Here is a 27,876-nt window from a genome sequence, read left to right as displayed (position 1 = left end):
TCAGAGACTTATCATCAGCAAAGAAATGAAGAAAAGGGATTTTTACAGGAAATAGCACACCATTCACAAACTCAATGAATAAAAGTGACGAAAACACAAGATGAAAATATCTGCCCTTGGGAGAGAGAGAATGAATAACCTCAGGGATTCCTTCCCCTATTTTCTGTGATTTCATATAGCAAAGTAGAACTGATAGAAAGAGCTAAAGCGGGGTCTTGGTTTCACTGTTAGTAACTGAGTTAGAGATTCCCCTGGCAATATGCTTGTTAAGAACACATTTTAAATGCTTTGTTGATTAAAGAACAAAAAGGTTGGGATGTATACAGAGCAGCACGTTTGGCTTTCTGACAGCAGATTTCTGACAGTGAGCATTTTAAAATCAGATAAATACCATTCAGAGAAATGAAGACGTATTTTAAGTTATTTGAAAGACTCCTAGGAGGCAGCACAACAGAGCTAAGAACTGAAGTAAATGCTGAAAAGGTGCTTCTGGCAGAAAGTGATACCTGGTAGGCTGTAACTATGATAGAAGTTAATTGCTTTGGAAGAACATTTGAAAATAAACATTAGCTTGTCCATCTCCCTGCTCTTTGAGACAGAAAAGCAATACTAGGCTCATCTGCAAAATATCATTCCATTTTGAAAGAGAATCAAAGATCAATACTACAGAATCCATTTTTATTTCACACTGGAACGAAACAACCTAAGCCTTTTGGAAAATTTCTAACGAAAAAGCATACCTCATAACACTTTATTCTGATGGCATGGTATTTAGGTTATTACATGGCATGTTAGAAACCCTGGTTCCATTTTCTATCAGTTAATGTTTACTGCAGCTGAAGAATCCTAAGCCCTTATCAGGCTATATTGGTTACCAATATGGACCCAAAAAGTAGAACACCTTCGTGAGCTAATAATGAGGTAGTCTGAATTTACAGCCCAATGTATCCCTTGATCATGGGTGGTAAATCACCATGAAAAGGGCTTCAGTATCATCTTTTTCACAGCCCAAACAAGTGTTCAAAACAGACTACTACGTTCAGTTTGTTTCCCTATTTCTGAAGACCATTCCAGGCAAAAGGAATTTGAAAACCATAGTCTTCCCACAAAATTTTCTTTCAAGAAGAGGAAAGGCTTTTGCCAGAAAACTTCTATCATATGGAAGAAATTTTTTAGGTGAAGAATGCACGGCTTCAGTAAGTTCTACAGTTCCACAATATTCCTTCCTGAGCTGCAAAGAAACTAAATTTGGCTCTACTAGAGAGTTCTGAAATCCAGAAAATGGTGGATTTCTATATGAATTACACAACCATTGTGTGTTATACAGTAATTCAAGACAGAGATTTGACTTTGTAGAAGTTATTCACAGTGAACCATCAGAGTAGAGATCTTTGGATGACTGAAAGGGTGACCAGTGATTGTTTCCATACTGGTATGACGTTATTTTACACCTGGCAGGAGAAAATCACATTAATTATGAGGCTGTGGTAATCCTAGTTAATTTTGGTGATTCTATTTCCCTGTAGCCAAGGAAGAGCTGTATGTCTCTGCTGGAAAGAAAACAGTGATTCAGAGAGATTAAGTCCTGAATTCCTAACAAACAAAACACCAGACTGGAGGCAACAGCTTGGATAAGGTAAGCATAACAGACTAGAAAGTCTGCAAGAACAGTTATTCTATGATTCCTACAAAGCTTAAGCCATAATGCCTCCTGTCCTGGTTTCAGCTAGGATAGAGTTAATTTTCCTCCTAGTAGCTAGTAGAGTTTTGGATTTAGGATGAGAATAATGTTGATAACACACTGATGTTTTAATTGTTGCAGAACAGTGTTTACATTAAGCCAATGACTTTTCAGCTTCTCGCTCTGTCCTGCCAGTGGGCAGGCTGGGGGTGCAGCAGGAGCTGGGAGGGGACAGACCCAGGACAGCTGACCCAAACTGGCCAAAGGGGTATTCCATACCATCTGATGTCACGCTGAACAATATATATATATAGGGGTGGCTGGCCGAGGGGGGAGGCCGGCTGCTTGGGGATAGGCTGGGCATTGGTCAGTGGGTGGTGAGCAATTGCGTTGTACATCACTTGTTTTGTATACATTATTATTAGTAGTACTATTATCATTATTATTATTATTTTATTTTCCTTTTTGTCCTAATAAACTGTCTCTATCTCAACCCACAGGCTTCATTTTCCTGATTCTCTCCCCCATCCCAGAGAGGGAGGGGGGAGGGTGAGCGAACGGCTGTGTGGTGCTTAGCTGCCGGACGGGTTAAACCACTACACTCCTTAATGTTCTACCAAGCTTATACTCTTCAGCATATAAGACTATAACCCTCAGAATCGCAATGTGCCATAGGGAGAGGCAGAAGTAAAAAGAAGACAGCATACCAGAGAAAGTAGAAAGTTTGTATGTTATTCACATGCACGGTCATAGAAGGCATATATCCTTGCAAGTTAAGACCTGAGATTTTTTAGCCTTAACACCAACATAGTGCCATAGCACCAGTTCTTGTCAGCTCTGGAATCCCAAGAATTTCCAGTTGGACTAAGAGAAAGAAGAGGAGAAGGGTGGCTTACCATATGAATGTGCATATGGCAACATGTCTCAAGTAAGTGACCTTCATTTCTCCTCACATGATTATCAATATGACATTTACACACTAGGTGTCTGCCCTCTGGGGCCTTCTTGAGGCCTTCTTGAGTCCCTGACTTATTTAAGCTTCCTGAAGGAGAATCTTGTTTCATCAGAAATGAGGAATGTAGAAGACCGCTCTGCTAAGAGCTGCATAGGACCTAGAAGCCTCTGAAGGAAAACTGCAGAAACAGAGATGGTGCTTCAGATGGTCTTTCTGTTAAGGTCAGGCACAAAATCAATGAGGTACCTTGAACTCCTGGAGGATGTTCAGCTCACATCTGATGGTTCTACCCCTGCTCATTAACAACATGGCCTGACACCCACAGTGTGTATACATCTGATACCTACAGTGATAATCTGGGGTGGAAATAAGTATAACTAGGTACTGTTCTGCCATGGAGGCAATCAGGTGAGGGAAGAGTGCTCCTCAGGCACCTGCTCCTAAACAAAACAAAGTCAAATCATGCTTGGTGCCCAGGGTAAATAGGGTAGCTTTATTCTTATATAACTGTGGTTTAGGAAAAAATAAACTCAAGATATAAAGCCGGGTACCACTTTAGGGTTCAAATGGGTAAACCTAACCTAAGAAGGATCAGCTATAAATTTATATCTCCCTGACTGACATACTTGAAGTAATAAATACAGGTTGCCCAGAGAAGCTGTGGATGCCCCATCCCTGGAAACGCTTCAAGGCCAGGTTGGATGTGGACTTGGGCAACCTGACCAAAGACCTGCCTGTAAGTCACTCTCAGGAAATCAGGGATGGAATGTAATACAGGTACATGTAATGTACAGCCTGAAAAAGCTGGTCCTTGTTGGTGTGTATTACCAAATCACTTAAAGTGCTTCCTACATAGCAGAAGCAATCTAGGCAGAGGTAAACTTCAGCAAAAACAAAGTCCAGGACATAGCCAATGTACTTCACTGCTTATACAAGCACTTCAGCTGACAGTAAAATGGTTTGTAAGGGCCTCAGGAACCAGTTTAGAATCATAGAATCAAGAATCATAGAATCATCTTCAAGGGAAGGAAAGAGAATTACATTCCTGCATCTGAGGCAGGCTGCCAATAGCCTTACTGAAGATCCAAGAAGCCAGTGCCCAATGGCAAAACCTTTAGAAGCCCTGACTTACGATGAGATGAGCACATCTTGTGAAAGAGTGAATTTCAGTGCCCAGTTTGGGTGTTATGAAGGTGTTTGTAGTGATGGTATTACTACCATTTGTACCATTATTCTGGCCTTAAACATGCAAGGGAAATTACTGCACTTCTTTAAGTTCAAGGCAGGATCAATGCAATCAGTGCCCCTTGTTCTTTGATATAATAAAAGGAACTTTGTATAACTGTCTTCTTGAGATAAGAAACCAACCTTATACCTTCTAGAATCAGAGGAAGAACATTTTACTGCCAAAGTGGGATCTTACAACAATGACCTCTGGAAAGAATGGAAAAGGTATACAGAAGGTGAAGGACAGAAATGCAGAGAGCCTTTGCAGTGGTTCTGAAGTTACATGGGTTCAAGCCCAAATCAACCTGATCCGCTTGAGTAGTAGAGAGTGCAGGCAGGGAGGTGAAATATGGTGAGAAATGGGTCAGGCCCACCTCTTCAAAAGTTCTGACCATATGGGAAAATAAGATAATAAGATATTAGAAATACCCTACTGGACAGAAGTTGGATCATACCATGATGGTGTTGCTAAAGCAACTTGAGGATTTATACCGTCTAGTAAGGTCTGCGATGATGACAATGCAGCAAGTGACTGTATTTTTAAAGATAATTAAAACAATCAAACAAACAAACATAAAATTTCTTGCTTCTAAGAGTTGATGTAGACTTCCCAAAGAGCAAAGTATTACCTTTAATTAGGATATGAGGACTTCTTGAGACTTAAGACCAAACAGTGGCTCATTGTCCGTAATTCTGGCAGACAGCAGAAGTCCATCTGGAATACAATTAAAGGTGCACTCGTTTTCCCTCTAAAATGGCAACTGAAGTGGAAGTGAAGGAAATGTAAATAAGCTGTATGAAGAGCAATATGGCACAACATTTCACTGACAGGAGAAAATTCATTCAGTGACATCTCTTTAATGAGAGCACTCTTTACTCTAAACCCAAGTGGTTTGCTAAGAACAGGGGAGGTAAAAGAAAAGACGGAAGCCCGCAGTATTTCTCAATGTTATGAAAGAAATTGGATAAAAATTTCTAAGAATCACTGGATGGCTCTAAAGGAAAGTCTCTTGCAGATAATCTGAGAAGACCAGTTTCTTGTCTGCCTCACAAGACCTAAAAAAAAATACATCAGGCAGGAAGGAAGGGGGTGTATATATCTAGTTTTCTCTATTTAAGATTTAGCTGCAGGTCACAGAACCACACCATGACTAGGACACAGACCCTTCTAAGAGTCAGTCTGAGATACTGAAGCAGCCACTCTTCCTGTAGGAAATTAGTGGCACTGGCACTCATATCTGACAGCAGTCCCGTTCTCCCAAAGTAATCTAACTCAAGACTATTCTTAGCCTGTGCTGATATTAAGTGTTATGAAGATCACAGTCATTTTAATAATACAGCAAATGACAGAGGACTATTAGAGATCATCTCAGGGCTTGCAATAGAAGGCATCTTTCATCAGATTACTAAAATTACATAGTCATCAACTTTTCCTACTTTTCCAAGACTGCCTGCAGCAGGGTCAAAAATCGCAGTCCATTTACAAGAGCTGGTAAGGTTTTCTGAGGAACTTTCTAGTGCTTTCTAAAACAACTGTTTAGAAAGCACACGAAGAAATATGGAATTTTATGGAAATGCACTACACTTTTAAAATGTAATAAAATTCTATAAAAAAATCAGTTATGGATTTTATGAGTATCATAACATAGAGTAGAAATAAACAATCAGATAAGTCCCTAAATAGTAAGCTACCCACTCAGGTCTCAGTTCCTAATTAAATTTCTGTACAACCCTAGTTAATGTTCTTCTAAGGAATCAGTTGTTCAAACAGGGGCTGTCCATAAACTTGTCAGCTCTTGGCCGATACCTGCTGATACAGGAGGTACTGAAGAGTTATACAATGTGTTTTGCAAACTGATTTTTTAACCATCTCCCTAAACCTACTTCTAGAGTCTATGTTTGTCTTGGAACTTGCAGGCCTAGTGTAACTAAGAAGCTTATTGTTCATAATATCTTTTTAATTCTGTGCCTGAACTCTTGTAAGCACTGTGAACTTACTCTCAGGTTGGTTAATTGCTTCTATCAGAGGGCAAAGTAGCAAAGCAGTACACTACGCTGCTCAGTCCCTCTAAACCACATTTTAAATACTGTTAGTGCTGGGTAATCTCACTTTGTAGATAGACCTTGAGTACTGGATTTTCCAATGATATATAGGTCCTTTCCATGATTTTTTACTGACTTCCTGTAAGACGATGGATCTCACTGGAATTACAACTAGAAGTGTTACTATCACCTTTAGAAAGCAAGATGAGCTGCCTCATAGCTTTTGTCAGCTTAAATCAGTTTAAACAGGGCATCATTAAACAACAAATTTATATGGGTCACTTGCTAGATCTGTGAACGAATTGCAAATTAACAAGCATAGATATTCTAAAAATAAAGGAACATATGCACAGGTGTTCACAAGAGGGAAAATATTTTACTTCAATATTATCATCTAATACAATTTCAGACTTAACAACACCCTGTGATTTCTAACATAGGGTCTGTCTGCTGTCCTACGATTAAGTGGATGATTTAGCATGGGTGACAAGATATGAAGTGGTATGAAAATTGTGCAAGTGTTGTCACCTACTGCAACTATTAGCCCAACAATTAACTCAAACTGAGACTTCTGGTCTTCCAAAGGTGGTTCTTCTAGGTAGGTGAAGATGTTTACAGCCAGAGCTGAGCCTGCCAAGAGCTAGCAGGGCAGAGTGTGTGATGGGCTTACTGCTTTTAGGAAAGGAAACAACAACAAGAAGGGAACAGAGCAGAATCTCATCATGCCAGAATCTCTTCTGTGAGTGAAGAACCCCTATCTTGTAAATGGTTCATTGGGTATATCTCATCAATGCTTGCTTTGCTTAAACACTAATATAAATATTGTATGGGGTGTGTAGGGCATCGGAATGGAAAATACAGAGTAATAAACCACTTGGAAGCCTCCAAACTGCTGGCTTCATTCAGCAGTCTATGCTACCCTGTGCCCTTTGTCACATGAAAAGAATCTGGTAGAGATCCAGCCACTACCCTGTCAAGTTATCAAAAGGTCGTTCTCACTAATGGCCATAAAAGTAACATAAAAAGACCAGCACAAAGGTAAGCAATGGGTTAACTGAGGAACTAAAGAATTATCTTCATTGTCCAATGCACTTCCTCATCTCTTCCACTCTCAGGCTCCAACAACACAGAGAAACAAGCCATGCTTTAGTCTTGAAAGAAGAACGTAAGGAAGCTCACTAGTCACTAGGGAAAAAATCTTTCAGCGATTACTAACATAGCTACACAAAGGAAATAAATCAATTTCCAGTCATAATATTTACATTTTTATCAACAGTAGGCAAATTCAGTCGTTCATTTAACACCACATACGTAATAGAACATTGTTTTATATCATCATCATCATCCACTTTTAAGTCAAAAGGCAAGTCTGCAGCATGAGATTTTTTAGGAATCTTAGAGCAACACATACACACACACACAATTCACATGTAAGAAGTAGCTTGCATAAGGTAAGTAAGGTTAATGGCAAAAGCTTCTTTCTATGCAGAAGAAATTGGACATTAATGCTTCAGCCTTAGGAAAAAAAAGTTTAAAAATGAGAAATGAAGTTGTACAACAGATGAGAACTTAACAAAATCGATGACCTTTCAACTCAGATAAAGTCAGCTAAAAAAAAACACAAACCAAACCAAAACCAAAAGGACCAAATGAGACCAAAAGAGAACCTCCCCCCACACGCACATACAGACAAAAGTGAGAGCACAACAAAGGAAGTGGAAGAAAAGTGTTACCCATAAGTAGCCGCCGTTTCACCCGCTTGTCCACATCAGCTACTGACGTGGCATTGTACTCAGAACTCTCAATTGCAGCCTCATCCTTCTCTAAAACACAAGTAAGGGACAAACATGGAGCAGTTGGTTAATCACAAGCCCAATTTTCCGCTGCCTAAGACAGTTTCTTGGCATGGCACAGCCAAAGCCAAGAAGCAAGGCATGAAAGCACTAAATCCCCGTTAGAGAGTTAATTCCCTTAAAGACCCCGGGAAAAAATTAAAGGGAGTTTTGGGAAAGGAGGATGAAAGAGGGGGAGGAGGAAGAATGGTCAACTACAAAGTAATTAACCAGATACATGAAGGTTAATTACTACTGGAGAATAAGACAGCTAACATGAGTGCCCCACAGAGTTGTTAATGATGGAAATTAAAATTCAAGGATGCTAGTTAAACAACCTATTAAAGACAAACTTTAAAGTGATTCAGGCTAGTGGTGGCATCATGATCTGAAATTGGCAGGTGGAAGACCAAGACAGACAGAGAAAGCAAGAAGAGTCCGGTGATGGATGGGCATGGATGCACCATAGTCTTGTACACATTGACACATCATGAAGAGGAACCAAACAACAGCATGCACATTGAACAAAAACAACAACAAAAATAAACAAACAACAAACCAAACAAACACAAAAAAGATCAATTTGGGCAGTGCTGGTTGCCTGCTTGTCTATGAAACACTACTAGCTAAACATTCAATGCTAGAAAGGATGTTGCAAGAACAGGGTTTAGTAATTTTATAAGCATGCAGTAAGCAAGATGATGTCAGCAAAGGTCATTGTACAAGGTAGTCTCTGATATCCTATATGTAAGAGTTTCAGACAGCATAATGAGGACTTAGTTTGGTTATGCTTCATTAGAAATACACAGAAACAGTCACAAGTGTGGGAAGAGATGATCAGTAAGTGAAATAAAAATAAAGATTTCTTATACAGGAGAGCAATGAAGAAGCAGCAGCTTGGTAAATAAAATGATTTATACAGAAAAGGAATTGCTTTATTAGCAAAACAAAAACCAAAATGCAAGTGGGGACTTTCACATGCAGCAAACATAAAAAATAAAATAAAAGGATAAGTTAAGCAAACAAAGACAAAATATGTTAGACAAAGGGTCAAAAAGTATTTATATGGCATTGCAGAAGTTTGCATTCTTGCAGTGATGCCTGGAATCTACACACCACTGAAGACAGCAAACATTGGAATCACTGAAGTGAGGAGGAGGAGGAGGCTGGCAGGTTTTGTTTGTGGCAACACTACATAGTTGGGTAGTAACAAGAGTTGTTTTGTTTTGTTTTTAACAAGTTCTAGATGGGATCAGGCTGCAATGGAGGCTTTTGTTTGAGCTTCTTTTTTTTATTATTTATTTATTTTACTCTGTAAATAATTAATGAACGTCAGTTATCAGACAAGACAGGCAATCAGGAACCATCACCAGAAAGCAGGAATAAAAATGTAAAAAAAAAAAAAAAATAAAGAAGTATTCTAAGAGAAAGAACTACTTAGTGGGAAGAAAATCAGCACAGGCAGTAATATGTGACTTACATCACAAGACCAAGGAATGTAACATGAAGTTATATGTATTACGTTACAAAAATGGAAAAAAAAAAGTAAAAAACAGGTGCAGTCTATACAGCTTTTAAAATCATTTTTACATGCTGGATAATATAAAACATTGATCTGAGGATATTAGTGAATGCTAAGAAACAGAAGATCAATAATCCATTCAATATAATATGCTCTCAAGGCCCTCACTCTTGCAAATTCTCTGCATCTGGAACTGCCACAGGCTTCAGGGAGGGTTATTTAAACAGAGGGACTGTAAGACTGAGTCCTCTGTTAATCAAAAAGTACTAGCTGAGAGATCCCATAAGCTGAGACACAAGTTGTGTACAATACAGCAAGGCAAAGACCAGTGCTGAACCTTGTTCAGCTCTGCCTCTGCCCATACAACTCTTACCCTGCTACACAATTTGTGCAATCAAATCCATCAGAAGCAAATGAAGTCCTGTGCAGCCTCTGAGTTTTATGCCATGGATCTGATCAAGAGACCACTGAAGATAACTGACAGATTTCCATGGATTTTAGATCAAGTGCTTTGTCTTGCAGTAATGACAAAGGAGACAAAAGATGATAAATGTGTCCATTTTTTTTTAACCTCAGGAAATTACTAGGAATTCATAAGAACTTGAAATTAAACAAACAAAAAACTCAACAAGACCACAATACTAATGAAAGCCATTATGGATTTTAGGCTCTAGCCTGTAAGAATCTTTGAATTCTAACTTACATTGTGCAAAAATATCCCTTTTTATTTAAAAAAATTGGGGGGTTGGAAAGAAACGGTGTTAAGCAAATAACATATTTTATAATCATAAATGTTTGCATAACATCTCCCAAGATGCTTTGTCTCTTGAATGGCTTTCCTACTGGTAATCTTAGTGAAAGCATATTCGCTACAAGTGCTGTAATTTTTAGAATCATAAAAAATACATCAGGGAAGAAAGCACATCACGATGTTTCATTTTCCACAGTAACAGCTTAGAAAAACAGGACCATTTTCCTCACCTTACTTACACAAGGAAGGCTGACTCATGAAAGTGAACAGAAGAGCTGAACTTTCATACTAATTATGTAATGAAACTTTCATACATAATTATGAAAGTTCTACACCTGTTCATTAAAAAAATTTAGAGTAATGAAAAGAAAAGTTAAAGAAGAGTAACAAAGGGATACTTCATTAACAAACATTTTGACAAAACACACACAAATGCTTCTCTCTATACATAGCGTGACCTTTGCTGTTATGGCCAGGAACTGCTGTTACACACTTCTGTCAGCAATGATGCTAAACTCCTGGGAGATACAAACACACACACGTGCACGCACACACACACACACGTATGTGCACATATGTATTTTACGAGGAATATGAAATAAAATGCGCTGCAGAGAAGTACTTACCAATGCAGGTTCGGCCATCTGAATGTAGGGCATACTTCTGATGACAACCACACACAGGACCAGTATCAGTGTCATCACAGGTGTGTTGGCAGCCTCCATTCCCATAGTTACAGGTTACTAGTTAAGCCCCAAATGAATGTGTATATATGTATATATAAATAAAATGACAATGAAACCAATTAGTCTGGAGAGCCTTTCAGAATACAGAAGAGCAGTAACAAACCGATACATAAGGCAACATAACATTCGTATTTGCAGTTATTTGCATTCTTTATTCTTTCTGAGCCACATTGTCTTAGCCATGCTCCTGCCTCATGCCTTACTTTTTCAATCCATGCAGTGAAGAAAAGGAAAGAAAGAAAAAAGAAGCATGTGCTACTTTTCCACCAGTCTATTTTTATTAGTAATTTTAGCATGAGTGGTCTGCCAATTTCATCTCTTCCTAACAGCTATATGCTTTTACGTACATATCTGTGATGTATGTGGCAGAAAGAAATGAGCAGTCTGCTAATACAAAGTCTATAAACAGCCTTTCTCTTTTCATTCTTCTTTACTTTCTATGTAGAGGAAGCAGAGACCAAACAGCAAGAACAGAACCACATAAGACTTGAAATCTACTGTTTCAAGTAGTGGTCCTCCTAGAGTAGAAGAACGTTTAAAAATAAAGCAGGATTTTTTTTTCTTCTCTGAGACAAAAAATACAATGTTGATATGGCCCCACAGTGTACCGGCCTCTACTAGGGAGGAAGCATTGGAAAGGTTGCTTTTACTTACAAGCATACAGTGAAAAATCGCTTTTAGCAGTTAAAATGTTCTCTGTTAAAAAAAATACTAAATATACATTAAAGCAAACATTTTTCCTGACAGATACAGTTTTGAAGTTTACAAGAATTAATAGATTGATTTTTTTTGTCACTTGATGGATTTAATTTCTGACAAGCTAGTTTTTAAATACCAACCTGGTATACAATGGCTCTAATTTGCCCCCGTTCTGTTTGATCTTTTGCAGTCCCATAGCTTGATGCTGAACAAACCAGTTCTGAATTCAGTTTATTGTCTTTATATACAGATAATTTGGACTAGACTCTTTATGGATATATTTTTATTACCAGATACAGGGGAAATTCAATGTACGATTATTCAGTTATATCATACTTAGAAATTTCAGAGGACTTAGATATTTTGATATGTTAGAGTAATTTAAATACTGACTGCTATTAATCAGAATGAACTTCCTCACGTTGGCCTTCAGCAGAAATTTTCTCCTAGATAAGAGAGTTTATACAAGAGCCAGGGTAGCAAATTGCAATATACCGTAAAACTAAGATAATAGTTAACAGGATTTTAAAATTGGGGATCTAAATCTAAACTGTGATTCTACTTAATCCAGCATAGCTGAACTCATAATTTCCCAGTGACCTCAGTAACTCTGCTTTAACACTAGCTTCTTAAAATGGAGTAGACTAGAATTTCTAGTAATAGTATCAGTAACTGAAATATCTCACATCTGCTGTGAGTGTCCCTGTGCCAAATAGTCATGCCACTCTCAGTAACCACTGAAGTATTTTGCATAAAATGGAACAATTCTAGCAAAAGAAATTGAGGGAGACCACCTCACCATATCCAGTAGAATTCCCATTAAATCTCCCGACAACACAGGAACCTCTAGTTTACGTGAACAGTCCCTGAAGTCTGGTAAAGGTCACAACAGAAATTGTCCCTCTCCTAAGTGAGTGTAGACCAGAGGCTACTCTGGGTGCAAGCATTCTTGGTTCTTGACATTGTACAACCTGAACAAAATCCCTGTGATGTTGAGAGATAATGAGAGAATAATCTCTTGGTGTAGTAAAAACAATCCCTAAGAAGATGGCCTGCCTGGATTCCTGCCTCTCCTTCCATGAATACTGGTATTTTAGCCAACTGAAAAGAATGGCGGTGAGAAAGATGGACAGCAGCTTGATTCATTTTTTTTTACTGGAGCCTGACAGCACACTAGGCTGCAAAATGGGAATTGTGGGTCCAGTCCCACCAGACAGAGGAGAGAATTAATTCAAATCATGACAATCCTATGCTTTCAGAGAATTACATTAAAAAAGCCCTCCAAGCAGCAACCACCCTCAGGAATTTCTTCTCTTTCTCCTGTTTTATAACTAACCGTTGATTTATTTTTCTGAAAAAATACCTAAAGCAAACCATTCTACTTTGCATCAAATAGAAGCAACATTTTTTTTCAATACACAGTAACAAATAAGCTTTTATTTTTGATGCAAAACAAAAACTTAAAATTTTATGTCGATTCTTAATTCTTAAACTCCCACTTTCTCAATGCAGTCATGTTGAAAATCATTTTCCTGCTCAACACTATGCCTGTCCTCATTCACTTCTTTTTCTCCACTCTCTGATTTGCAATTATTTTTGGTGTGTCATTTTCTTGTGACTCCCTCTCTATATCACATGATGTGCAGAACAGTAACACTTTTTTGTTAATCTGGGGGTAGATGTAATACTGTTTTACAGCCTAACTGAAAGGTACAGGGACAGAGAATGTTTGAATCAGGTGGCTGCAGGCTGACTGCAAATGTAAGCTGTTCCTCTGGCTGGCTGTGTCTGGGATGTGATCAACCAGGGGCTGTAAGTGGTACAGAAGGCAGCCGCTTGCAATATTCACGGTAAAGGGTGCACACTGGCAGAGCTAATCCAGGGCAAGGTAATTTTCATTTATCTATGTTCCCCTCATTCTCAACCCTGCATGCCTCTTGGACTACTTGGAGATTCATTCAATGTTTCCATTCCTGTCGGACTGCAGTGCCATCACAAATTAACTTAAAGGTGCTGTTTATGCCAGATATTTAAATACATATATAACCAACAGTATTTTTATTAACTATTTTAAAGTGCAATCAGCAACAACGTGTACACTTCAGACAACTTGACAGCAATGCAGTCAAAAAACTAAAAACCTCCACTCAAGTCTAAAAACCTCCACTGGAAGAGATGAAAGTATCTTAACACAGTTGCTCTGATCCACATAACATAATGGACTTTTCCTTACTACATTTGTCTGATGCTGTTTATAGTACATCCTGCAGAATCACACACTTGTTTTATAGTTTCCTTGTATACTGAAGTTAGAGGAATACTGGTTCCTGCTCTACCCAATCAATGAACGTACAATTTAGGTCAGTTCCTTTTACTGTCTCTTACAAATATTTGTAAATCATGAAAAATACTTAAGAGCAAAGGGACATCCAGATTGACTCCATTTTTATCAGAAAGCATTAAAGCAAATTCATGAGAAAAAAGTGTTCTTTTAAAAATTATTTCTTACAAATTTGGACTCTACAGCTATGCAACAGATTATGTGTGTGTTCATTAAGTTTGTGGCATTGAAGAGGCAAACGAAAAAGGACAAAATGGTAAATTCTGACAGACACGGATTATCTTCAAACACTATAAATCAAGTTAAAAGGATGGAAAATACTTGGTAATGGTTTGTTTTGTTTTACCAAAAGAGAATATACACGTATCTGTTAGAATTCAGATACGCTGATCCCCACATTGCAGATTTAAAATCTGAATAACACCACTGCTTTTGACACTGCATCAGCATTCACATATATCTTAAGTGCAATCAAGATGCTGGACTTGTTCTCTTAGTATTTATGGCATGGTAATTAAAATATGTGATACAGATCGAGAGAGTTTTCTGAATATCTTATAGGCCAAATCTCGACATGGCTTTTCCATTTGTGGGGAAGCACTCTGTACATTTGGCTTAGAGAAGAGGAGGCTGAGGGGAGGCCTCATGGTGGCCCGCATCTTCCTCATGAGGGGAGCGGAGGGGCAGGTACTGAGCTCTGCTCTCTGTGGACAGTGACAGAACCCATGGGAATGACATGGAGCTGGGACAGGGGAGGATTGCGCTGAGTTTTAGGGAAAGGTTCTGCACCCAGAGGGCGGTCAGGCACTGGGACAGGCTTCCCAGGGCAGTGGTCACGGCATCGAGCCTGCCAGAGTTCACGAAGTGTTTGGACAATGTCTCAGACATGTCTCAGACATGGGGCCTGGTTTTGGGTTGGCCCTGTGTGGAGCCAGGAGTTGGACTTGATGATCATTGTGGGTCCCTTCCAACCCAGGATATTCTATGACTCTATGTTTCTATGAAAACTAGCACCAGATAGAGAAGGCTTTGCTCACGTCTGCTACTAACATGAGCAGAAACAACATATAAGCCCTTCAGAGACACACACCATTTATAAGAGATGGCTAACGCTGGTGGCCAAGTTACTGGTCTGTTCTCCCAACATTCTTTCTACTGTGAATGAAGAGCTATAGGGCATCCTGAGACAAAGCCAAGATACCAGTACTTCAGACTGCATTCAAACAAGATTTATTCTTTTCATTGACTATCATGCTCGGGCTCCTGAACTGGCCAGCCACCCTTCAGGGACTGCAGGCAGGTTGCATGGCATGATCTCCCAAACTATCCACCTGCCTCTGCGTAACAGCAGCATTTACTGTTTGGTTGAGCTGTGCTAAGCACTCCTGAGCTTTGCATTTGGGCCAGTGCTTACATCCATGGACTAGTCTTGAAATGACACTTTGATGATGAAAGACAATAAATTACTGTTTGGACGACAAATGCTATATTAAAGAAAAAAAGGAATTGTGATGCACATATTCCACTAAATAAAGGTATTGTCTACCTTCCATGTTAAAACACCTGGAAAACTGAAAATACTGGAATTCAACCCCACTCTACAGCCTAGATTCTAGAATTGAATTTCCAGTGCTTCTCTGAACTTTGGTATCATTCTTTTTCTGGTCTCTTCCATCTCTTCCATCTGTCATGCCCATGATAAGGAACATTTGGAAAATATATGGCCAAATATTGAATCTAGTATTTAGTACCAACTAGCCCCCAAAATTCACTAAGACAATGATCTCATCTTGTATATGTGTAGATATATACCATGGCTCAGATGTCACAAAATTTGCAGCAAATTTTGTTTTTTTGCAATAGACTACATGAAAACATGGCTTTCCCTGATAGATCAAACCAGTGTATTGCAATTCCAGATAAACTAAAACTTGCAGTGTTTTTTAACTAAACTAGCCATTGAATATATAATTAATATATAATTTATATAAATACACGGACATCTCTATCTATGCGATAAAGCTATGAATGCAACACTGTTTGCACTACTTATTCGAGTATGGCCTTACATTTTTAACATTCTGAAGATCTGTGTACTGACAGCAAATAGCTGAAACTGTCAGCAGAAGCTGAAAAGCTGCCACTAGGCCTAGGTGGGAGGGCATTTTATTGCAAACATACTAGACAGGATTTTTGGAATTACTTAGCACTAGCCCTCCTGTTCACTTATTATAGGAGGGGGTAGGTAGAAATAGCTTTAGTTAGGTTTATCTAGTATTCTTCATTAAAAGACTCAGCTTTCACTTGATTATAACTCTGTCAGCATTATTTCTTTTAGGTTACGACTTGCATGAATGTGTATCTGCTTTAGGTTTCTTCATACTTCCTCAAGTTCCAGCAAAACTGATCCAGGTAACTAATAAAAAAATGCCTTGTTTTGTCCATATTTGGGGAAAAAAAATCTTCTCTTTATCAAAAAAACTATGCTATCATGATGCATAGGCGTTAAGATACGGATTTAGATAGTAGAGGTCATTTCCAATGTTTTTCCACTGTAATCTGGAACCAAATTCACCATGCCTAAGTCTCATCTTTATGCTGCCAGCGAGTACCCATGAAAATCACTGACAAAGCATATTCTTCTTCTAATGGCTTGTGAGCACAGAAGATGGTAGTTTACTACTGTTTTGGATCTAAAGGATGTAGCTTTGCTGAGAAATTATGTATGGTTCTGCCTGGTGCATTTCTAGATGCCCTTCTGACATCACTTCCAGCCTCAATGCTTCTGTATTTTCCCAGTAGCAACTGAGAAACTGCATGTTTAAAATTTACATTAAGAAAACACTAAGGTTGCAATATTAAGCATTCAAAAGCTAAAAAATACCAGACTTCTGGTGCACAGACATTGTATCATGATAACCATCCTTAATGACAAATGCAGACAACATTTCTGTCTTTTCAGTGCACAGGTGGGAAAGTCAGGTCTGTGGAAACAGCTGGAGAATCCTTGCCTCACTGCCAAGAGGGGATGGTCTTTTGATACAGTGAATACAGCCCTATAAAACTCTCAATTTCTGCCCTTGTAATGGAAATCCTACTTAGGGCTTGGCAAGCCACGTGGATCTCATCTATTACGGGTTTCTAGTATAATAATTATTTCTCCATGGCATTTGAGACAACAATGGGAGCCATTGGGAGCTTGGCTTTGACCATACTAAGTGCTATAAATGCAGAACAGGGTTCTGGGTTGTCTTGGTTTCAGCTAGGATAGAGTTAATTTTCCTCCTAGTAGCTAGTAGGGTGCTATGTTTTGGATTTAGGATGAGAATAATGTTGATAACACACTGATGTTTTAATTGTTGCAGAACAGTGTTTACATTAAGCCAATGACTTTTCAGCTTCTCGCTCTGTCCTGCCAGTGGGCAGGCTGGGGGTGCAGCAGGAGCTGGGAGGGGACAGACCCAGGACAGCTGACCCAAACTGGCCAAAGGGGTATTCCATACCATCTGATGTCATGCTGAACAATATATATATATAGGGGTGGCTGGCCGGGGGAGGGAGGCCGGCTGCTTGGGGATAGGCTGGGCATTGGTCAGTGGGTGGTAAGCAATTGCATTGTGCATCACTTGTTTTGTATACATTATTATTAGTAGTACTATTATCATTATTATTATTATTTTCTTTTCCTTTCTGTCCTAATAAACTGTCTCTATCTCAACCCACAGGCTTCATTTTCCTGATTCTCTCCCCCATCCCAGAGAGGGAGGGGGGAGGGTGAGCGAACGGCTGTGTGGTGCTTAGCTGCCGGACGGGTTAAACCACAACATGGGTGTTTCATGTTAATCACCTATCACTACTAAATGACTTTGACATTAACATCTTTACATCATTTTCCCATTTGTAAGATAGGCAACACAGTACTTTTTAACTTGACAAGAATGTTCTGAAAGTACATTAACAATGCCTATGGAGCACTCTTATTACTGTAATGAGCATCATGGGAAAATCCATGAGGAAACTTAAAATCTTATGTTCAGAATAGATTTTAAACACTGTGCAGCAAGCAAAGCATGACAATGAGTTATGAAGGAGAGGAAACTATTGAACGAAAGCCTATTTAATGAGCACTGACCATGACATACACTGAATGAAGCAGGACACCAATAGTGATTGCCTTATTAGTATGGAATGATATGACCATATGACGTGTGATCATGTAATTAGGATGTAATGACACAGTCATGTAATGCATGCATAAAACGCTGGGAGCCTTCCCTCCATTTTTTATGCTAATTTCTTTTAACATTTTTTTTTAAACTGAGAAACATATGCCACATTAGTAGTGGACTTGGGCCAATTCTGAAAATTTCTCTCAGTATTCTGATTCAGTGGCAAACTGACTGATAAAAATTCACCTATTGACACATTGGTTATCTGTCACCTCCTCACATAAAAAACAAACAAACAAACATGGAAGAAAGCTCTGGCAAACCCTGAAAGGCACAGTTTCATGGAAGGACCATTATAAACCAGAATACTTGAGAGGGACAGACAGTATATCAGACACTACCAGTCTGTATCCCTGTACACCAGGGGTATAGACCCAGTCCAGGCTGCCAAGGGGCAAGTGTCTCCTCTTCAGCTCTTCATCATAGCTGTATGCAATAATTGCAAAGTTTCAGCTCAGGATTTAAGTGAATTCCACTGAAATGCTTAGCTGTAAAAAGGGTTTTGTTTTTTTTTAATGTTAAGATTTTGTTTCAGTACTAAACCTTTATAAATAGTCTTCTGTAATCTCACAATTGTTGTCCCCAGCTATCTGGCTACAATTTTAGGTATCTTTGCATATGGAAGGGCTAGTAGTACAACTATTTTAAACAATACTCTGGAACATATTTGCAGAATATGCTGTGATTTTAGGGGTTGGTGTATTCTGCAGCAAGATCTGTGGCCTTGAAAAACTCCGTGTTCCTACATAGAGGCCTGGCAGCAAAAGTTCCTTATAAATCAAACTAACATTTGAACACCACAGGGCAATGAATAAATTCAAGTATTTTACTCTATTAAACTTTGAGGCATTTAGAAATATCTTTCTAGAAGAGGCCCTAATTCTCCTGTCACCATCTCACTATGAAAAAGGATAATGTAATTCTTAAGGAATGTACAAATTCGTGGAAACAAATAATAAACAGTATAAATAAACATCCCCTCCAACTTAACCAATGTGGCTGATCTTGCACTGCAATTAACAGCATGCAATGTTTGCTTCTAATAAACACTGGGAAAGAAAATGACCACAGAGGCATTTTTTTCTCTATGTTTTTTGCCATTGGCCTTGTGTAGCCTCGCAAGCATTGAGGAGCAATCAGGCTGTACAGTATCCTGTGGGACTTCTTGATGACATTCAAAGGTGATTCTTTTGAATTCATACTTAGGAACAAGTATTATCTAAGCATGTTTAAACAGTGGAGATCTCAGGTAGAAAAAAGCTGGAGTGGAAGAAAGGGTAGCACAAAAATACTGGTCCTATGCAAAGTACAAAATGTGTTTTATATCGTTTTATTGCACTTTTTTTTTTGTCTCTCACAAAGCTACCAGCTAGGAAAGGAAGCTATTGGAGTCAGATCTAACACTCACTGAAGCCATAAGAAAGACTCCCATGCACTTCAGAAGCTTTCAGATGAAGAAGTTATAGAGGGTCAATTATTTTAACCTATACAGAACAATTCTAGCTTCCAATTTTGTGGGCTGATGAACATCTTCAGTATCTCAGCTTCTAGAATACATCACTAATAGTACATACGATACATCTGAGTAATATCAATAAAAGTAGCCTGTATGCAGTGGAATCAGCAGTAGAGCAAACATTCCTATCCTATAAAAAAGAGGAATTAACATTGATAGTTTAATGGCTGTAACAGATTTATCATTAAATCTATTAGTAGATTTATCAATGCATCCATCATTGTGGACCTCCAAAAGCTAGAATCCTCTATGCTTTTGTTTGTTTGTTTTGCTTTACAAGGAAAATCTAGATTAAAATGATCTATCACTTTCTGCATTCACAGGAAGATACAAAAGTTGATAACATTTTGCTAACAGGCTCACTGCCAAAATTCTGTTGTTTGATCCCTCTTATCCAAACCCAAGTAAACCTTTGACAGAAAAAACACATTACTAAAATTACAAGTCACCTTTGGCCAAAACAAAGTTGATTTCTTGACTTCTGGAAAACAACAACAATGAAGAAAATACGACATTTGTGGGCATTTGAAATTTAATCTTTATCTACCTACATTTGCAGTCCTTCTGGTTTTTGGCAAGTTCAAAGCCAGGCCTACATTCACAGGCAACCCCACCTTTGGGTGTCTCCCGGCAGATGTGTGCACACCCATGATCTTTGTTCATACAGTTCATACCCTCTGTAAAAGAAAGAAAGAAGAATAGAAAATATTAGTACTGAAATAAAATTGCAAAATGATTATCATCAATTATAAGCATCCTGTCCTTCATTGTCATTGTAATTTTAATTTTGCATCTGGACCATGTTCCACAAGGCAAAAAAATGCAGCTGAAAAGGCATATACAATCAACAAAACAGTGTAATGAAGGTCAAAATAACCAATCCTATGATCAACTGCAGCTCTATTTCACACTTTACATGTTACAGTAATGTATATTTTGAGCATGGATTCACAAAGGGGAAGTCAAGCTTAACCAGCCTGATAAACTTATGCAATGAAATGACTTGTTTGGTAGATGAGGGGGGAGTGGCTGATATTGTCTACCTGGGCTTAGAAATGTAGAACCATAGAATATCCTGGGTTGGAAGGGACCCGACAAGGATCATCGAGTCCAACTCCTGGCTCTACACAGGACCAACCCAAAAACCAGACCCTATGTCTGATAGCATTGTCCAAACACTTCTTGAACTCTGGCAGGCTCAGTGCCATGACACTAACTTTTCACACTTATAAAATTTCAGAATCTATTTTCCAAATTCAAATATAAGTATTTGAAAAATGAAAAGATAATGGAAAATGCATGTAGGATTGGCTGTATTTGTTTATATCTTTATAAAAATTCTCATTTCAAAAGGAAAAGACAGACATGAGAAATTTGGCAGTATACTGAGGCTAGTGGTATATACCTTCCTTGGGGCATACACAGTGAGCATTGCTATAGAATATAGCGTGTTTTTCTGCATGTAGAAACCCATTACTTTTGATCTCCCTATTGAATCTCCATATTCTAATTTTTCATGAAAATATAATGGATTAAAAGGATAGTTCAGGATACTCCAGGAAGTTGTCTGTGCCACTGGTGATTATCAGAGTTCAATAACTAAGCTCACAGCTCAAAATCTGTGTTTCGGATGATGCATCCACCGAAGATTATATCTAAGCATTTTTGGTTGGATTTCTTTGCTCTTTGCTATACACGTCAGTTATCTCTGTCATCCACCATAAGTGCAGGCAATCTCCAACAAACCTACTACTCCTTTTCTCTTTGACTACATTAATTTCTTAATCATCTTAAGTCCAATTTTAGCTTTCTAAACTATAGAAGTGATTTAGATATTTAATGTGCCGGATGTTCTTAGAGGCTTTCATTACCACGTTAACTCAAATCCCACATATTCACAGAAATCTTGAACTCAGTCCTTGTGGGTCAGCATCTAGCATTCCTAGTGTGAAGGAAGGCTAGCTAAATTTGCATTACAAAGCCTTCCCAGACTTTCCATTGGGTTTCTGACCTGGAAAGGAGAGATAAATTCTCTCAGAGTACACTGCCCGAGATTTCACAGTGTAATTCAGCTTACTACCATGAAAACAACATGTATTCCACAAAACGCTGGTGAATGCAGCATCACTGTAGACTCAGCAGATCATCTGTCACTTTGTACCATGGCTACTTCTACCTATTAAAGGCCAATTTCACAAAACAACTCCAATGGAAAATGTTCAAGCTAAACTGACAGTGATGATGTATTATAAATAAATGCGTTTTTCAAGGCTGTCGCAAGGTTTTTGCTTCCAAAGGTGGAAACAATCTCTGTGCTCCCTTTTCATTCTTAAAGAACTCACATGAACACATCTGCCACCTCCGGCATCTACATGCACAGCCTTTGTGTTTAGGCTGGTCTCACAATATCAAATCAAATACTTCAAACCTAGTACTGAGATTTTATGACAAACTTTTATGACAAACTCAGTATACAGAATAGTTTTTAATCAAACATAAATGAAAGGATTAGCATGTAAAACAGTTAGTAATAAACTTTGTGTACAAAATTTGAAGAAGGAAATGTTCCAGAAAGTCAGATTGGCTCAGGTTGACAGAAGCTAACAGCTTCAGAAGTTATTTGCACTGCCTGACTTTACTTCAGAAAGGTTTATATTAGCAGAACAATGAAAAACACATCACCAGTAAGACTGGGTAGGTTAGATCTCCCCTATAAAAAAATCAGAATCTTAAAACTCAACATATGAAAATCAACTTCATAAACAAATTATTTCTCTCTAAGCTGTGTTAGCATGGATGAGTATAAAAACTTGTCAAAGCACAAAATTCTCTGCAAACTGTAGCCTGCACAAGAGATGCTATTGAAGATACAATACACACCATAATATACTATACTATACGCATGATACTGTACTATGCCATCCCATACATAAAAGTGAGGTATGAATGTTTTATATGGATGAACAGATATAAGAAACCTGGTAACAGCCTTTTTGAAAGTTTTGAGGCATTTTATAATCTCTTTCTCTCCACTGCTACCAACAAAGGATTTCAGACACAATGTATTTGACAAACTACATTCCTGCATACTACGCTATGTTCAGAAAAGGATCTGGGACAGATACCACATGCCCAATTGAGTCACACTGCTGAGGCAATGAGAAGAGAGGAAATAGATAGATGAAAGAAGATATTTAATGGCCCAGAAGTGTAATGAAGCAAGTGATTTTCAGTGTTTACTTACAGATACTGAATATCTGCCATTGTTAAAATCACTTGGGAAGCGAGAAATTGTACACTGCTAATAATATTGGGAAAAGCTACGATTAGAATTATTACATCTTGAAACTAAAGTGAAAGGCAAAGCAGGTTTTTATTCTAGTATTTGTGTGTATGACAAAATATTTCGGTTATTTTCTTACTCATTTCAGTTATTGTATTCATCAGGTAGCTGGAGCTGTACAAAAACTATTTCAGTTTAGCTGGAGAACACCATTAAAATCTCCTAAACCTGAGAATCATTATTTCAGAAAATTGAAGTTTTTATGGCAAAACATAACACCATTATTTTTTAGAGCAAGAACTCATCCGCAATGAAGCTTCTCATTTATATTTTAGTATTTTTCAAATCCCTAAGAACTAAATTAAAAAGAAATTCTGAACAAAATTTTGATTAGAACTTAAAAAACATTTATATGAAAATGCAGCAAGGAAATATTTTGGCTTGTTTAAAAAATATTGTCCTAAACAAATTCATGCTAATTTGCAAATAGTTTTAATTGTTCCAAATTTTAGATTTTCAGCAAATGCAGCATTTGGCCAGATGCCTTCTGCATCAATCTACATACACAAATGATTTATGAATCATTGTTGAGACATAAGATTTACCCTTTTTTGAAGAGCTGGCCCTTCAACCAATACTGAATCTTTTATGACATTGCATATAAATCAAACTAAAAAAAATAAAAATATGCTACTTTCCAAATGCTAGTTTATTTGCTATACAAATGCATGCAAGTGGGAGAGAAAAATGCTCCTAGAATTACTTTGCTAGATATTCCCTTTAGCAAGATATGGTCTAAAATGTCCAATTTAGTACAAATACATAAACACCTCTCATATTTTCCTATACTGGAACTGGGTAGATTGCACTGCTAGTAGTAGAACAGCTGGTCTCTTGACAGTACTTCATTGTGCTATCACAGAAGTAGTAAAATATCTGAGTTATCATTTCCCCTCACTATCACCTCCTGAGAAACAAAGTTTTGCCTTATTTTAGTTCATCTTCAGTAGCTACCTAATGTTCCCATACTTTTTACCTAGAGAGCCAAGCGTGTGAATAAAAGCATGGAAAAAGCATCTCAGTGCCTGCCTCAGTGTTCAGCATCCCTTGGCCTCACAAAAAAGGGCAACTGAAACAGGAGGTGGGGAACATGTGTCCAGACCCACTGGCACTGTCATATGCAGGGAGACAGGAAGCTCCTCTCCTGGGTGATGGGCAGTGCACAGCTACAGCAAAAATGCTGTGTTCCCTCTGGGGGTAAGTGGAACAATCAAGGAGGTCAAACAGCTTGATTTGTAGAGATGTGTGGAAAACTAGTCATTCAAGTAAAAAACATCATCGAGTAACTGAGTGGGATTCTATTTTTCATTTAAATGTGTTTGAAGCTTTTCTCTTCATCATCTTAAGCCCCAAGTCAGCAAAGAGACCCAAGCCCCAAGAGGATCACCCTGTGCGTCATGTTACTCCTTCCTAGAGCTGCCAAACAGGTCCAAAAAAGGGAGGGGAAATACCTATGGAATTATCCTGGCTCTTTTCCAAGACAGTACAGGATTATGTCTAGAGCACTTTTACCCCAGTATTTTGCACAGCCTGGACCAAGGAACAGACAATGGATCTTTCACCCTATCCTTAACCAAAATGTATTTGCAAAACTCTATCTTCTACTACACAGCTTTCATAGAATCATGAAATCACAGAATGGTTTGGGTTAGAAGGGACCTCAAAGACCACCTGGTTCCAACCCCCCTGCACACAAAGCCACATCTAACCTGACCTTGAACACTTCCACATATAGGGCATCCACAGTTTCTCTGGGCAGCCTGTTCCAGTGCCTCACCACATCCAGAGTAAAGAATTTCTTCCAAATATCTAAGATAAATCTACCATCTTTTAGTTTAAAGCCATTACTCCTTGTCCTATCACTACACTCCCAGACAAAGAGTCCCTCCCTCTCCAGCTTTCTTGTATCCTTTTAGGTACTAGAAGGCTGCAATGAGGTTTCTCTTCTCCAGGATGAACAACCTCAACTCTTTCAGCCTTTCTTCACAGACAGGCTTCTTTCAAGCCCTCTGATCATCCTCGTGGCCCTCCTCTGGACTTGTTCTAATATACTCATGTCCTTCTTGTGCTGGGAACTCCAGAGCTGAACACAGTGCTCCAGGTGGGGTCTCAGGAGGGCAGAGTAGAGGGGTAGAATCCCCTCCCTCGACCTGCTGGCCACACTGCTTTTGATGCAGCCCAGGATACGGTTGGCTTTCTGGGCTGCAAGTGCACATTGCTGGCTCATGTTGAGGTTCTCATCAACCAGCACCCCCAGGTCCTTCTCCTCAGGGCTGCTCTCAGTGCATTTTCTGCCCAACCTTTATTTGTGCTTGGGACTGCCCTGATGCAGGTACAGAAATTGGCCTTGTTGAAATTCATGAGGTTTGCACAGGCCCAGGCCTGATCCCTCTGTCATCAGCTCTGCCATCCCTCTGGATGGCATCCCTTCCCTCCATCTTTGTGGTCCCCTCTCTCTCTCACTTCTGTTATTTTTGCACTAGTCTGTGTACAGCAGCTTCTAGAACTTGAGTGATTATAGATGAACTGAAAAAACATAGTTCCCAAATCAAGGGAAAGACTAAATGTTGAGAAAAGTCAGAACACCAAAAAATCTTTACTTGTCCTTGATACTATAATGTTTGAAGTTGAAAGGCTCTAGATTTTTCATGTTAATTGTTAATTAAAGCAATATCTTAATTTCATATACTGCTACTCAAGGTCATCTTTAGAGCCTAGCACAAAAACAGGTATGTGTTCTCTTTGGCAGTGCTGGCAGACAGTAAAACGAAGACTTTTCAAACAGAGTTATAAACATTCTCAGTAGATTCACCTCACAAAAGACAGCAAAACAGAATCCAATAGAAAATACACTATAAACAGGAAGAGAAATGCTACTTAAGAAAGAAGAACACTAATCTAATTGAACTAAAACCTCTCTTAGCATTTTAGATATGACTTGAAAAGCTCGCCTACTGCTTTCATGTTTTTTCTTCTGACTTTCAGTTACAAAAGATTGTTCATGGGAGAGTGGCAGACATTGTTATGTGACCTGCAATCCACAGTCATTTTGTTCCTGGCCTAGGAGAGATTTGGGTGTGAGTCTACTACATTAATACACTCTGCCATCTATTTATAACAAATCTCTTAATAGTACTGTTCTGCAAAACGTTCAGTCTGATACAATGACCTCTCCATTGTATTATGCTCTAAAAATGTTTTCAGCTCAGTGGCTCTGAAAGTGCTTGAATCAGGCTCACTGTGACAACTAATATGCTGATCAGCCTTTATTTTTCATTAACACTGCCTGTTCTCATCTTAATTAAGATATCTAGCCATTATTTTACTCTGTGGTTCATCATATATGCTCATATGACCTTCTCTGTTGTCACAATTTCACTTACTCTGTGTTTGCTTTGTTGCTGTTTTTTATATTTTCCAATCAACCATGCTAGTTCCAAACACAATCTGAAAATGAATACTTTGAATTGTGCCAATGATATAATACAGTACCACCTTTGAGGGTTATTGTCAGAGTATACATGGTCGAATGTGGTTAAAAAGTACAAGAAATCTAGAACTTAATCCATACAAATACACTGGCATACACATTAACATGTGCAGCATTGATACTCAATCCCCAAAACTACGTAATTGGAATCTCTTTTTTTGTGTGTGGGTATGTTAATTTTAGTACTAGGTACACATAAGAATAATTTATTACAGTTGCACCCTCATTTAATTAAAAAATGGATCTTATAAAAAGTCATTAAAAAGTTGTAGAAATTATTTACATAATTCATACATCATACATAATCTGTATGATTGTGTTCAATAGCTTCTAGAAAAGTTAAAAGACATTAAATATATTTATATGCTAGTCACTGAATTTCTGGACTCAGATAAGCCACACTGTTTTATTATTTATTGTTTTACATACTTTTTATGAACATGCTCTGCATGCAAAGTAAAGCAAAAATCTTTTTAACACAAACAATAAGAAATTGTTGTGGTCAGCTTCTTTCCATTAATCTTCATTATAGTGGATAATTACTTTTGCTTAGGCAGGGGATACATGTGGTGCTATGAAACTGCTACTAGTGATACTCATGAATTTCAGGTATAAATTAGAGAACTGCTCTTTGAATGACAGGATTCAATTGTAACAGAATCAGTTGTTGCAGTTCAACTGTATCAGTATGCATTATATATCACAGCAAAATAAAGTAATACATAGTATATTGTAATGATAATATAGTAAGAACCAGAATGTAACATGAACTGTAATCTTTTTAGATCAGCTGATTGTCACTTATAGTCATTCCCTCCATAACCACTGCCAGAAAGAGGGGAATACACCTTCAGCACCAGAGAAATGAAAGAATACAAGATACAAACATTCTCACTTTAGTTGTTTACTAAATTATTGAAATAGTGTAATTTTTTGTTGTTGTTGTTGCTGTTGTTTGCTTTCTTTCTAAAAAATCATGTGAGCAATGACAGCACTGCTACAATAAAACACACTGGGGAATGACCAAGAAACATAGAAGACTGACTCTCAGAGTTTCAGAGAGAAACTCTCAGAGTTTCAGAGAGAAACTCTCAGAGTTTCTGGTTTACTGTGTTCGGAATGGAGGCCAAAAAAAACACAGTAAGTTTCTGATGGAGACACGAACACGATGTTAGTGAAAGTGCAAGACAGATGTTTCAAGCCAAATGTTACTTCTGTGTGTAAATTTTGGTCATAAGTGCCGAAAGATGGTTGAATATCCAAAATAAGCATACAGTTAACTTTCCCACTGGCTTGTGGAAAGCAGATCCCCATCTATACCCTAATACACAAAGTATTCCTGCTTTGGCCTTTTAACTCAAGCATCTTGCTTGCTTCAGAGCAATGAAAATCAGCATTTGGCTAACCACCCCAGGTACAGGCAACAAATGCATATGGTCTGATCTTGGTTCCATTAAAACCAAAGGATTGTTTTCCAGCAGCCTGGACCTGACCTTCACCT

At 38.3% G+C, this 27,876-nt stretch overlaps 1 protein-coding gene across 13 annotated transcripts in view; it reads right to left on the bottom strand.

Moving 5' to 3' along the window:
- The window catches only part of SCUBE1 (signal peptide, CUB domain and EGF like domain containing 1), a 245,313-nt gene that overhangs the window by 85,606 nt on the left and 131,831 nt on the right, over positions 1-27,876 (bottom strand). For 7 of the 13 annotated variants that reach the window (XR_013941095.1, XM_080562708.1, XM_080562709.1 and 4 more), the window contains 3 exons: positions 20,094-20,219; positions 10,638-10,754; positions 7,640-7,729 (listed from right to left, as the gene is read on the bottom strand). Coding sequence is in view for 12 of the 13 variants with exons in the window: in XM_080562708.1 (XP_080418834.1) it covers positions 7,640-7,729; positions 10,638-10,754; positions 20,094-20,219 (333 nt within the window). In the remaining variant the exon portion in view is untranslated. The remainder of the gene's footprint in view (positions 1-7,639; positions 7,730-10,637; positions 10,755-20,093; positions 20,220-27,876) is intronic. The other 6 variants (XM_080562716.1, XM_080562717.1, XM_080562706.1 and 3 more) reach the window with 2 other exon arrangements.

This window comes from Anser brachyrhynchus (genome assembly GCF_964034855.1).
Source record: "Anser brachyrhynchus genome assembly, chromosome: 1".
NCBI classification, from domain to species: domain Eukaryota; kingdom Metazoa; phylum Chordata; class Aves; order Anseriformes; family Anatidae; genus Anser; species Anser brachyrhynchus.
Note: the sequence above shows the minus strand (reverse complement) of the source record. Positions and strands in the feature narration are given on the sequence as shown.